Source organism: Oncorhynchus masou, chromosome 1 (genome assembly GCF_036934945.1).
Source record: "Oncorhynchus masou masou isolate Uvic2021 chromosome 1, UVic_Omas_1.1, whole genome shotgun sequence".
Classification (NCBI taxonomy): Eukaryota; Metazoa; Chordata; class Actinopteri; order Salmoniformes; family Salmonidae; genus Oncorhynchus; species Oncorhynchus masou.
Window position 1 is genome coordinate 65,688,897 of NC_088212.1, and position 12,929 is coordinate 65,701,825.

A 12,929-nucleotide genomic window follows, 5' to 3' on the forward strand; every position below is an offset into this window, starting at 1 on the left:
TTAGGTCAGACACATTGACTACGTTTGTTAGCATTTTCTATGGGATTTTACATGTACCTGTTAGCATTGCTAACCTTCGGATTACAGAGGCTCAGTGGAGTTTGAAAATAGCAGCCCTTGTGTTCAGTGCCGGTATTACCGAATATCCCAGGATAGCACAAGGTCGGTATGAAGGTATGACAATCTAGATACCGCCCAAGCCTAGTGTGTGAGAGCGTGGCCACTGACCAATAGTGCAGATGATGCCAGTGTTGCGGGCTGTGGTGGGCTCAGAGTCGATGTCCAGCAGGCACATGTGCTCCAGGAAGGTGTCGGCCATGGCAGCGCCGAGCTGCTGCGTCTGGACGAAGGCAGAGCCCATGTCTTGAGACTTTGAACCGGGCATGATGGCAGAATTTGAAGTCCTGGAGGAGGAAAGAGAGATGAGGTGATATGAAGGGCGTACTAAGACAGTAAGGTGCTAATGGTTCACGCAATTCAGTGTCTCCAATCTCAGGCATTATCAGGTCATGGACTGGACTGCCACATTAAACACACTGGTTCATGAAACCAACTTTAGAGCCACCAGTCTAGGAATTAGCACACAACTTATTGAGGCACAGTGTGGCTTTGAAACAATTGACATCTGTGCAAATAACCGTTTGTTTGTGGAATGAGGAACCTATTCAAAAGAGGACCACATCTGAAAAAACAGGAAGTGTGATTGAAGCCCTTGCCTGCTGGTTCTCATGCTGCACAATAGACAAAGACATGGACCTAGATACGATTGATCTATAACATAGCCTGGGCTACAGAAACATGTCGAGGTTATTCCAGGCCAGTAACATTCTTTCATTGAAGAGCACATTGAGCCGTTTGCACATTATGTTCTCCCCCTCCTCCGAGTCACCCATGGCAACCGCAGCCCTGACTGGCAGTGCTTTCATTATTTCCTCCTAGCCCAGGACAGATCACTTTCAACATGGCTCAAAACAGAGCTGTTGAAAACAAGCGGACATTTCGATGAGGACTGCATCAAACCCAATCTGAAGTAACCTAGCACCATAAAGTTATTTTGCTCAAGACTCTTCCCTTTTCTAGTGTGTGTCTTGACAGTATTACACAACCGGCTCTTTGTACAGGTACTATATGTCAGGCCAAATTCTCAGTGGCTTTAGGGCAGGCAAAAAAAAAAGTCAATATGGTAGCTCTGTGCAAGGTGGAGCATCTCTTTGAGAGTGTAGAGTCCGAGTCAACTCTGCTTCAGGGGCTGTTGCCATGGTTACATAACCAAGGAATGTGGCAATAGATGGCATACCTGCCGTCTGTGGTATGTAGGGGGATCACTGGAGGGCTGCCCTAGACAAGTCAGGGTTACCAACCTGGACTAGCCTAAACACTAACCAGTGGAGAGTTTAATTTAACCCAGTCTAAATTATACAGTGACAATCACATGAACAGAGAACACACTCACTGATTGCTTCTTCAAGGTGGAGCTTCAAGGAAATACTAAGCTTTCTAATAGGTTACATCTGTTAGTCTACCTTGTTGCAGTGAACAGTTCACTAGTCTGGCAGACCTCTAAGACACTACTTAAAAACAGATGAGAATCTGCAGAATGCATAGGGACAGAGAGAGCATGTCATCCTCCTCAGTAGCCCCATTTACTGCAAAGCACAATCGTATCACATTCCTCCCCTCAAAATTACCAGGCTGGTTTGAATTAGCCAAGGCTAAATTTGTTTGGCTAATGTTAGCCAATGTTGTATTCTGCATCCCAAAACCATGAGAAAACAAATGATCAGTCATGGAGATAAAAGCTCTGAAGGAAAAAAAATACTGGAGTTCTGGTACAGCCTGCAAAAGTGATATTGTCAAAAATAATATCCCGATATGCAACTGTAGCGACCCCCCTCACCCCCACACACACTTATTTAGGGCAGGCTACCCTCTAGAACCAGGCCTACACTCAGCTTATCTCTTTCAGTGTGTAAATGAATCGGGACAGGGCCCTGCCAAACAGCAGCATTAAAACCCGATGGGCAGCAGCTCAGTGACATCGGAGCCTCAAAGGCAGCAGCCCCGTGTTGTACGTGAGCACGGTCACATCATGCTCACTCCAGACTCCCAACTGCATACACAGCATGAGACAGCAGGGGCAGCCCCCAGACAGAGTAGAGCACAGTGTAGACTGCAGAGAGAGAAACAGAATTCATACAATGGCTTGTCTCAAATGAGGCCTAGATCCTTATCCCTGGAACACACTGTTTACAGCAAACTGGGGGTGAGACATGGGATGGGCTCTGACATCCATTGTCAACACAAAGGCTGGTAAGGTAGCCAACAACTGACAATCTCAAGATCAACATTTGCAAATTAAATATGCACATTGAAATCAGGGCCATTGGCTACATAAAATGCACATAGTGTAAAATTGTATAATGCAATTGCTGTTCATATGATCATTATGGCTTTACTCCTTCCTTCAAATGAACAGGGACATGTTTGGAATTATCCTACAGCCCGAGGGAGTTCTGACTAGAAGTCGACCGATTAATCGGAATGCCCGATTAATTAGGGCCGATTAAGTTCTCATAATCGGAAATCTGTATTTTTTGGGCGCCGATTTCTGATTTTTTAAATAATTATTTTTATACCTTTATTTAACTAGGCAAGTCAGTTAAGACGACATTCTTATTTTCAATGACGGCCTAGGAACGGTGGGTTAACTGCCTTGTTCAGGGACAGAACAGATTTTAACCTTGTCAGCTCAGGGGTTCCAATCTTGCAACCGCACAGTTAACTAGTCCAACGCTCTAACCATTGCACTCCATGAGGAGCCTGCCTGTTACGCGAATGGAGTAGAAGCCAAGGTAAGTTGCTAGCTAGCATTAAACTTATCTAATAAAAAAAACAATCATAATCACTAGTCATAACTACTAATCCAGGTTAGCAGGCAATATTAACCAGGTGAAATTGTCATTTCTCTTGCATTCATTACACGCAGAGTCAGGGTAAATGCAACAGTTTGGGCTGCCTGGCTCATTGCGAAACAATTTGCCAGAATTTTACATAATTATGACATAACATTGAAGGTTGTGCAATGTAACAAGAATATTTAGACTTAGGGATGCCACCAGTTAGATAAAATACCAAACGGTTCCGTATTTCACTGAAATAAACAGTTTGTTTTCGAAATGATAGTTTCCGGATTCAACCATATTTTTTATTTTACCTTTATTTAACTAGGCAAGTCAGTTAAGAACAAATTCTTATTTTCAATGACGGCCTAGGATCAGTGGGTTAACTGCCTGTTCAGGGGCAGAACGACAGATTCGTACCTTGTCAGCTCGGGGGTTTGACCTTGCAACCTTCCGGTTACTAGTCCAACGCTCTAACCACTAGGCTACCCTGCCGCCCCATATTAATGACCAAAGGCTCGTTCCTATTTCTGTGTGTTATGTTATAAGTCTGATTTGATAGAGCAGTCTGACTGAGCAGCAGCAGGCCCGTAATCATTCATTCAAACAGCACTTTTGTGCGTTTTGCCAGCAGCTCTTCGCAAGCACAGTGCCGTTTATGACTTCCAGCCTATAAGCCTAATGGCTGGTGTAACCAATGTGAAATGGCTAGCTAGTTAGCTGGGTGTGCGCTAATACCATTTCAAACATCATTCGCTTTTAGATTTGGAGTAGTTTGCCGCGGCTTTTGTGGAGCGCTGCTTCGAGTGTGGCTGTTGTCGATGTGTTCCTTGTTCGAGCCCAGGTAGGGGCGAGGAGAGGGACGGAAGCTATACTGTTACACTGGCAACACTAGTGCCTATAAGAACATCCAATAGTCAAAGGTATATGAAATACAAATGGTAGAGAGAAATAGTCCTAGAAATACTATATTAACTACAACCTAAAACCTCTTACCTTGGAATATTGAAGTCTCATGTTAAAAGGAACCACCAGCTTTCATATGTTCTCATGTTCTGAGCAAGGAACTCAAACGTTAGCTTTTTTTACATGGCACATATTACTTTCAACACTTTGTTTTTGCATTATTTAAACCAAATTGAACATGTTTCATTATTTATTTGAGGCTAAATTGATTTATATTAAGTTAAGTGTTCAGTATTGTTGTAATTGTCATTATTACAAAAAAATAATTAAAAAAATGGCCGATTAATTGGTATCAGCTTTTTTGGTCCACCAATAAATCGTTATCAGCGTTGAAAAATCATAATCGGTCGACCTCTAGTTCTGACATGACCCAGCCTGCTATGCTTTCGCAGGAAACCCTTCCTACCCTGTGACTAACACATGACACACAGCTGGGCTGATGGCTCGCCAAAAGATGCTCTACAGTCCAAGGCCATGCCAGTCTGATCCACCCTTTATCACTGAGACATCATACATAAGCCTGTGACAAAGATGTAAAGAATGTTAGGGCTGACCTGGGGCCAGTGACACACACCAGTAATAAAACTAAGTGACCCAGATGCATATCTGACTTTAGAGCTGCCCTGTTGCTATCAATCCTCCCCAATCCCTTCCAACACCACCACCTCTCACTGGAACAGAATATGCTTCCCCGCTCTCCATGCACTTCCTCTGCCTACGTACTGCCCCCTCCCCTAACTTTCACACATGCACACACTGTGCGATGTCTCCACTGCGCATTGGCAGCATAGCCAGAGGTTGCCTTACAGGAGTGACATCACATGACATCCTAGGAGCAGCCATGACGACCCTGACGTAGCCAATAATTCTACACTGGTGACCTCAGAAGCCTAGCTCTCTCCCCCTGCGCTACATTGATTCAGTCTCATCATCCAGCTATGTGGCATTACATACCAGTAAACCTTTCTGTTCCTCCTGGGGACGTACAAGAACGTAGCTGCTACCGACCTCCTGAAGATCCCCAGTCGGTGTGACCCCCGGTCCCCACAGAGCGCAGCAGGAACAGCAGCAGCGCTAACCGGACAAGCAGGAACTCCCGGTAGTGTGACTCGCTTGCCTACGCACGGCTCAGGAATAAATCCTCTTCTCTTCAGCGAGGATAACGTGCTGCAGTACACACAGTTCAGGCTGCGGCTATACATGAGACCTTCAAACCTGCCGTTTACCACAGCCATGTTATGCTGGCAGCACTAGGTCATATTACCCCTAGGGCTCTAAAAATGGTGGATGTGTATTCTAATAATAACACATGGTAAGCCTGTGTAGAAGACAAAACGCTAGCCTGGGATTAGTGCATTTCATGCTGCCATTGGGTGGCAGTAGTCATACATCACTGGGTGGGTGACACATTTGCATTCTGTGCCGCATTGCATTACACAGCAGATAGTATCCATGTTCTGCTGCGCTGCAGCCTAGCGTTACTCAGCACCTGTAGCCACTATGCTAGTCTCACATTGCCAGACATAGCCAAGAGCAGGAGGCAAGACTACCACTATGTATGGCAGACTGCATGAAAGTGACACTAGCTGCAGCAGGAGTACTGCAGCAAAACAAATTCAGTCAGTGTTCAAAGAGGAGCCATGGTTAGATTTCTTCTTAGTCAACTCTCAATTGCAGTTGAGTAGGAGACCAGGAATATGCTGTGCAGAATAGTGAGTCATAGGTGGGGTTTTCAACCTGGGTATTCTGAGTTCTTATTTCACCTCATTGAGAACAAACTTCAGAGGAAGAGGTGTCTCGTCATTCCCCCTGTGCACCGATAGGGGCTAATAGCATGATATTTGAAACTGGAAAGTTACAGCAGGAAATGACTAAAAGTGACACAATACTGGGAGTATTTTAGACATTTACTGTGGGGCCTGCAGTGTACGTGCTTTCAGCCCAGTACTCCAGGTATGCAGATTGCCAGATAGGGCACTGACGTATGCATTATAATCTAGGCCTTACACCCCTAAAAGAAGCACTATGTTGGGACATACCATAGTATAGCCACTCCTGTCCCCACTGATACCACATGATTCTAACCTACTGAGAAGTGCTTCTATGCCCTAGCATTCCAAAATAGAAGTCGGCTCCCGCAAGCGACCTGGCTGATGCGGTGTAAAGTATAGGGCCAGGGTGGCTTGTATTTCCTCCTACACTCACACAGGGCTCTGGGCCAAAAGAATCTGTTACATAACAATGTCTGAGCATCTCAGGAACAGTCCTAACCAGAGTAGGAGGAACACTAAACCTTAATTTGAAGCCTAAATTAGTTCTGAGACTGACTAACCACACACATTTCTGATATGAAATTAGCAAATTGTTCAAGTCTAGACAGGTTTCATAATTATTATTTGTTTTAAACTGAAGGCCTACATGACCATTTGATTTGGGAGGTGGGAGAAATGGAAGAACTGACCAAAGAGGTCAGGGTTTGATGCAGGCTAGCTGATAGAAAGAGCTACGGTATTGATGTAGGACTAGTCAATAAACAGGCACTGCAGAAGAGGGGTTCTAGAAGGTTGCACCAACTCCCCCCTCCTCCCAGTGTCAACAAAGCCAATCCATTCAGACAAAGTTAGGGTCATATAAGTGTTTTTGTGCTGTGCGCTTTCACGGATTTTATAGGGCCCTAGAGTTTGACAGGTCAGCGAGGCTACATTACTGCTTGTTGTAGACTTACTTCCAACAAAAGGACAACAGACCACTGAATGTCAGCGTGAATAAAAGCCTTGTTCGGGGGGCCGGGAGGACCGCACATATCTGAACATGGTTATTAAAAAGCAATCGATTCAGTAAATTGGTAACATGAGAATGGTCAGTCATTAGTTTGCAGTACAATGCATCCATTGATGCGCCACAGGGCACGTCTCCATTTCTGCGTCACATTTTCACGAATTTAAGATATCGCGAAGAGAAACTAGCCAATGGAATTCCAAGTTCATCGGGCAACCACACCCACCAGGCGAGACTAGTAAAATACGAGCGCGTTAGTTTCTCTCCGCTTTAAAACATATGTTTTAGACTGATACCATGTTAGTTCATGAGAAATAACTCCACTCATAAAAATAGTTGTTAACCTGTATGAATAGTCAGCTGGAGAAAACTGCATCACACTGAGCTTGTCACTGACAAACAACACCATTCTTTGTATGACTACAACACCACATGGTTTGTAAATTTAAACGGTTTAAGATGGTTCAAAGTGTAAACTACTGTTACCTCTTACTAGGTAGCTAGACAGTTATCTTTTGGAATCCATCCCTTGCCTGGACTACGCCACTAAAAAAAACAGCTGGCAACACAGAATATGATAACGTCAATTGAATACAATTGTAATTTGATGACAGTAAAACAAACGTACATCATGTCATTAGCTAGCTACAAATCTTGTGATGATACTCACCTTCTATCGATGAACAACTGCTAGACTGACGTATTTCTCTTACACCCAGAAGCTCAAGGTGATCTCCTAAACTAAAGCGGAACTATTTTTGTTCGATACATCACGTATCCATCCGCGAAAAATAAATCGCTATTACAAGTATATAATGAATTCAATCGAAAGATATGGTTTCAATAATTCATAAATATTTAGAATGTATTTATGTATGATTTCTGATGTATTCTTTGGAGAAAAAAACACCCGGTTAACTAGGGCTTGGAACTATAAACCATGGGGAAGTTTACATAAAGGAACATAATGAAAGTGCGGTGATGCGATACCGCTGATGTCCAATCAGGAACGCGAAGCATCTCTGAAGCATGGGGCCGACATGTGACTCAGGGATGCGGTACAATTTCTTGAACATCTCATCGGAATGGGTACCATAGGGTCTTATATTCAAACACCTGCATTTCAGTTACACTATGCTCAATCTCACTGTATAGTCAATAGTTGCATAAATGTATACCCATCATGGTGGTTGGAGATGTGAAAATCCCAGGAAAGTCACACCTAAAATTGCACGTACATCCTCGAAGCCGCAGTGTCTCATGGGATGCCCATGACTGAAAGGTTATATTATTGCGTAAGTAACAAATGTGTCAGAAAATGATCGTGTCTCACGCACTCAAACAAATCAGTACTTCAATCCTTTCCAATCTCCACTCATCTCACCCAAACACATAGTATCTGATGATGATGACGATATTTTACATAATTGTAGTTACCATCACGATACTACTGATCATGCAAGGCAGTTCCACAACATGTCACTTTAACAGTTCACTTTTTAATTTAGAGAATTCAGAGGGGTCTGTCATCAGCACAAGTATAACCACAGTTAGGAGACAGTATCTTTGGTATACTGTGACAGTTGAGGATGAGATCATTTATAATCAACAGCTCCCTCTAGTGTTCATTATCAAGAAAAGATTAGCTGAGGCTTAGCTTGCTGTGGCTAAACTATAATTGAATATTCCTTCCCCCAGCACAAACCTTTGATAGTTTCCCTCTAACCTTTTCTATTACTTTTATATCATGCAATATATTTTGGGTAAATGAGTTATATAAACAAAAACCCTTTCACTCAATCTGACTTGTTGTATTCCTACTCAATTTAAGCTCTCATCACAGATGAAAGTGAGACTACAAGTCCTGCCTAAACCTCATCAAGCCAAGTTAGAGGAAAATTCCTACCTGTTGTCACTGACGAAGTGTTCTAACTGTGTAGGGAGTGTCTACATGTCATCATGTTCACCATTCAGTCATGGAATGTAACCCCTCCGTCTCTGTCCGCTCCTACGGTAGTCCTCACCTGATCTCAACGGTAACATTGCTGCAGCTGCTGCCACTGTTGGCTTGTCCCTGGCCCCGGCCAGACTCTGGCTGTGTCCTGCACTCTGCTCTGCTCCCTCAGACCAATGGACACCTGCCCAGGTGAGGGACATTCCCTCCAACCCAATCACCTGGCCACACTGGCCAAGCCCCCACCAGTCACAGGGCATTATCATCTCACACACCACAGCCATGAGGTACAATAAGATAACCCTCATCCTGGTGAAATCCACAGTCAAATCCTATAGATATATAGATATTAGATAAGCGGCTGTGATGATATATTCCTATTTTGATTTGTGAGATTATATGTTTTCTGACTAAGATGATAGTTTATTTTCATATCATGTAAAAATCTTCATCAGGTTTTTATAATATGTCATTGAAGTGATTCCATTTTTGAAAAAGACCTAGAAAAGCACTATTCACTGCATAACTATCTATTCTATGTCTATGGCAAGTATCCCCTGTACGCATGCAGCTAGAGTCATCCTTTGAGATGGTGTGTACATTTGTCCTGTATAATTATGTCTATTGAAAGGGTCATGCACTGTGCAATAGAACTGAGTTGATTAAATGATTATGTCATACTCCCCCACCATAGGCTCTTGAAGTATAGTGCATTTGGGAAGTATTTAGACCCCTTCCCTTTACCTCATCAACCAACACACAATACCCCATGATGACAAAGCGAATAAACAGGTTTATAGAAATGTTTACAAATGTATTTAAAAAAGTGTTAAACAAATCAAAATATATTTTACATTTGAGATTCTTCAAATAACCACCCTTTGCCTTGATGACAGCTTTGCACACTCTTGGCATTCCTTCAACCAGCTTCAACTGGAATGCTTTTTCAACAGTCTTGAAGGAGTTCCCACATATGCTGAGCACTTGTTGGCTGCTTTTCCTTCACTCTGCGGTCTGACAGAGTTCCCATTTTCCATATTTTGTTACGTTACAGTTTTGGATTAAATTACAATGTGCCTAATCAATCTACACACAATACCCCATGATGACAAAGCAAAAACAGGTTTTTAGAAATGTTTGCAAATGTATTGATTTTTTTTATATACAATATTTAAATAAGTATTCAGACTCTTTGCTATGAGATTCAAAATTGAGCTCATGTGCATCTTATTTCCATTGATCATCTTTGAGATGTTTCTACAGCTTGATTTGAGTCCACCTGTGGTAAATTCAATTGATTGGACATGCTTTTGAAAGGCACACACCTGTGTATATAAAGTCCCACAGTTGAAAGTGCATGTCAGAGCAAACCAAGCCTTGGGGTCGAATGAATTGTCCATAGAGCTCTGAGACAGGATTGTGTCGAGGTACAGATCTGGGGAAGGGTACCCAAAAATGTCTGCAGCATTGAAATTCCAAAAAGAACACAATGGCCTCCATCATTCTTAAATGAAAGACGTTTGGAACCACCAAGACTCTTACTAGAGCTGGCCGCCCAGCCAAACTGAGCATTTGGAGGAGAAGGGCCCTGGTCAGGGAGGTGACAAAAAACCCAATGGTCACTCTGACAGAGCTCCAGAGTTCCTCTGTGGAGATGGGTGAAACCTTCCAGAAGGACAACCATCTCTGCAGCACTCCACTGATCAGGCCTTTATGGTAGAGTGGCCAGATGGAAGACACTCCTCAGTAAAAGGCACATGACAGGCCACTTGGAGTTTGTCAAAAGGCACCTAATGGAATCTCAGACCATGGGAAACAAGATTCTCTGGTCTGATGAAACCAATATTGAACTCTTTGGTCTGAATGCAAAGTGTCATGTCTGGAGGAAACCAGACACCATCCCTATGGTGAAGCATGGTGGTAGCAACATCATGCTGTGGGGATGTTTTTCAGCAGTAGGGACTGGGAGACTCGTCAGGATCGAGGGAAAGATGAACAGAGCAAAGTACAGAGAGATCCTTGATGAACACCTGCTGAGGACCTCAGATTGGGGTGAAGGTTCACCTTCCAACAGGACAACGACACTAAGCACACAGCCAAGACAACGGAGGAGTGGCTTCGGAACAAGTCTCTGAATGTCCTTTAGTGGCCCAGCCAGGGCCCGGACTTCAATCCGATTGAACATGTCTGGAGAGACCTGAAAATAGCTGTGCAGCGATGCTCCCCATCCAACCTGACAGAGCTTGAGAGGATCTGCAGAGAAGAATGGGAGAAACTCCCCAAATACAGGTGTGCCAAATCAAAATCTATTTTACATTTGAGATTCTTCAAATAGCCACCCTTTGCCTTGATGACAGCTTTGCTCATTCTTGGCATTCTCTCAACCAGCTTCGCCTGGAATGCTTTTCAAACAGTCATGAAGGAGCTCCCACATATGCTGAGCACTTGTTGGCTGCTTTTCCTTCACTCTGCGGTCTGATTCATCCCAAGCCATCTCAATTTGGTTGAGGTCAGGGGATTGTGGAGCCCAGCACTTCATCACTCTCCTTCTTGGTAAAATAGCCCTTACACAGCCTGGAGGTATGTTGGGTCATTGTCCTGTTGAAAAACAAATGATAGTCCCACTAAGCCCAAACAAGATGGGATTGGGTTATCGCTGCAGAATGCTGTGGTAGGCATTCTGGTTAAGTGTGCATAAAATTGTAAATAAATCACAAACAGTGTTACCAGCATAGCACCCCCACATCATAACACATTCTCCTCCATGCTTTAAGGTGTGAAATACACATGTGGAGATCATCCGTTCACCCACACTGCGTCTCACAAAGACACAACCAAAAATCTCCACTTTGGACGTCAGACCAAAGGACACATTTCCACCGGTCTAATGTCCGTTGCTCATGTTTCTTGGCACAAGCAAGTCTCTTCTTATTATTGGTGTCCTTTAGTAGTGTTTTTTTGTAGAAATTCGACCATGAAGGCCTGATTCACACAGTCTCCTCTGAACAGTTGATGCTGAGAGGCTGGTAAACTCTAATGAACTTATCTTCTGTAGCAGAGGTAACTCTGGGTCTTCCATTCCTGTGGCGGTCCTCATGAGAGCCAGTTTCCTCATAGCGCTTGAAGGTTTTTGCGACTGCACTTGAATGAAACTTTCTAAGTTCTTGAAATGTTCCACATTGACTGACCTTCATGTCTTAAAGTAATGATGGATAGTTGTTTTTCTTTGCTTATTTGAGCAGTTCTTGACATAATATGGAGTAGGTCTTTTACCAAATAGGGCTATCTTCTGTGTACCCCCCTACCTTGTCACAACACAACTGATTGGCTCAAATGCATTAAGACGGAAAGAAATTCCACAAATGAACTTTTAAGAAGGCACACCTGTTAATTGAAATGCATTCCAGGTGACTACCTCATGAAGCTGGTTGAGAGAATGCCATGTGTGCAAGGTTGTCATCAAGGCAAAGGGTGGCTATTTGAATAATTTAACATTTAAAAATATATTTTGATTTGTTTAACACTTTTTTGTTACTACGTGATTCCATATGTGTTATTTCATAGTTTTGATGTCTTCACTATTATAAATAGTAAAGAAAGAAAAACCCTTGAAGGAGTAGATGTTCTAAAACCTTTGAACAGTAGTGTATGTTGAATACTTAAATTTGCAAAAATGTCTAAAATCCTGTTTTTGCGTTGTCATTATGGGGTATTGTGTGTCGATTGGTGAGATTAAGAAATACAATAAAACCATTTTAGAACAAGGCTGTAACGTAACAAAATGTGGAAAAAGTCAAGGGGTCTGAATAGTTTCTGAATGCACTGTATGTCCTATCTTTGTCTTCAGGCAGAAAATCTTTACAAGGGTCACTGCACTTTGGAATTCCTGCCATAACACATCAGCAAAGAGTGAGACAGCACTCCTTACTAAGAGTGGACACAGAGCAGAGCCAAACAGACAGTTAGTCCAGAGCCTAATCTGTCCGTTATATTGGTCAGTACTTACCACGATGCAGGGAGCTAACCAGGATAAACACTGATTAAGACTGTTGCACAGAGGCTAATTGCCATTGGCTCAGACGCTGACTCAGCCACTGTACAATATCCTAAACAATATGCTGCTATATAATTAATATACACACTGCAATACATTAAATACTGTACCAATGCTTCTACATTTAATTAGTTATTTAGAATGTAATATGTTTAATGTTTTGTGGTTTCGTTCCTGAGTTTTCACTGCATATATTTTCTTAATTTAATCTTTTAGAAAAGGAGATTTGTGAGCGTAACAGACAGAATGGTCCTAAAATAGTATCAGACAACAGACA

General features: G+C 42.8%; 1 protein-coding gene across 4 annotated transcripts in view; it reads right to left on the reverse strand.

Annotated features, from left to right (window-relative positions):
* LOC135548272 (pyruvate kinase PKM-like) overlaps window positions 1-7,422 on the reverse strand; it is a 20,763-nt gene extending 13,341 nt beyond the window's left edge. For 2 of the 4 annotated variants that reach the window (XM_064977713.1, XM_064977703.1), the window contains exons 1-2: window positions 4,821-5,116; window positions 229-404 (exon numbers count right to left, since the gene is read on the reverse strand). In XM_064977713.1, coding sequence (XP_064833785.1) covers window positions 229-404; window positions 4,821-5,101 — 457 coding nt within the window. In that variant the 5' untranslated portion in view covers window positions 5,102-5,116. Of the gene's footprint in view, window positions 1-228; window positions 405-4,820; window positions 5,117-7,130; window positions 7,204-7,314 lie in introns of those variants that run through there. The other 2 variants (XM_064977729.1, XM_064977722.1) reach the window with 2 other exon arrangements.
* Window positions 7,423-12,929: the final 5,507 nt, after the last annotated feature.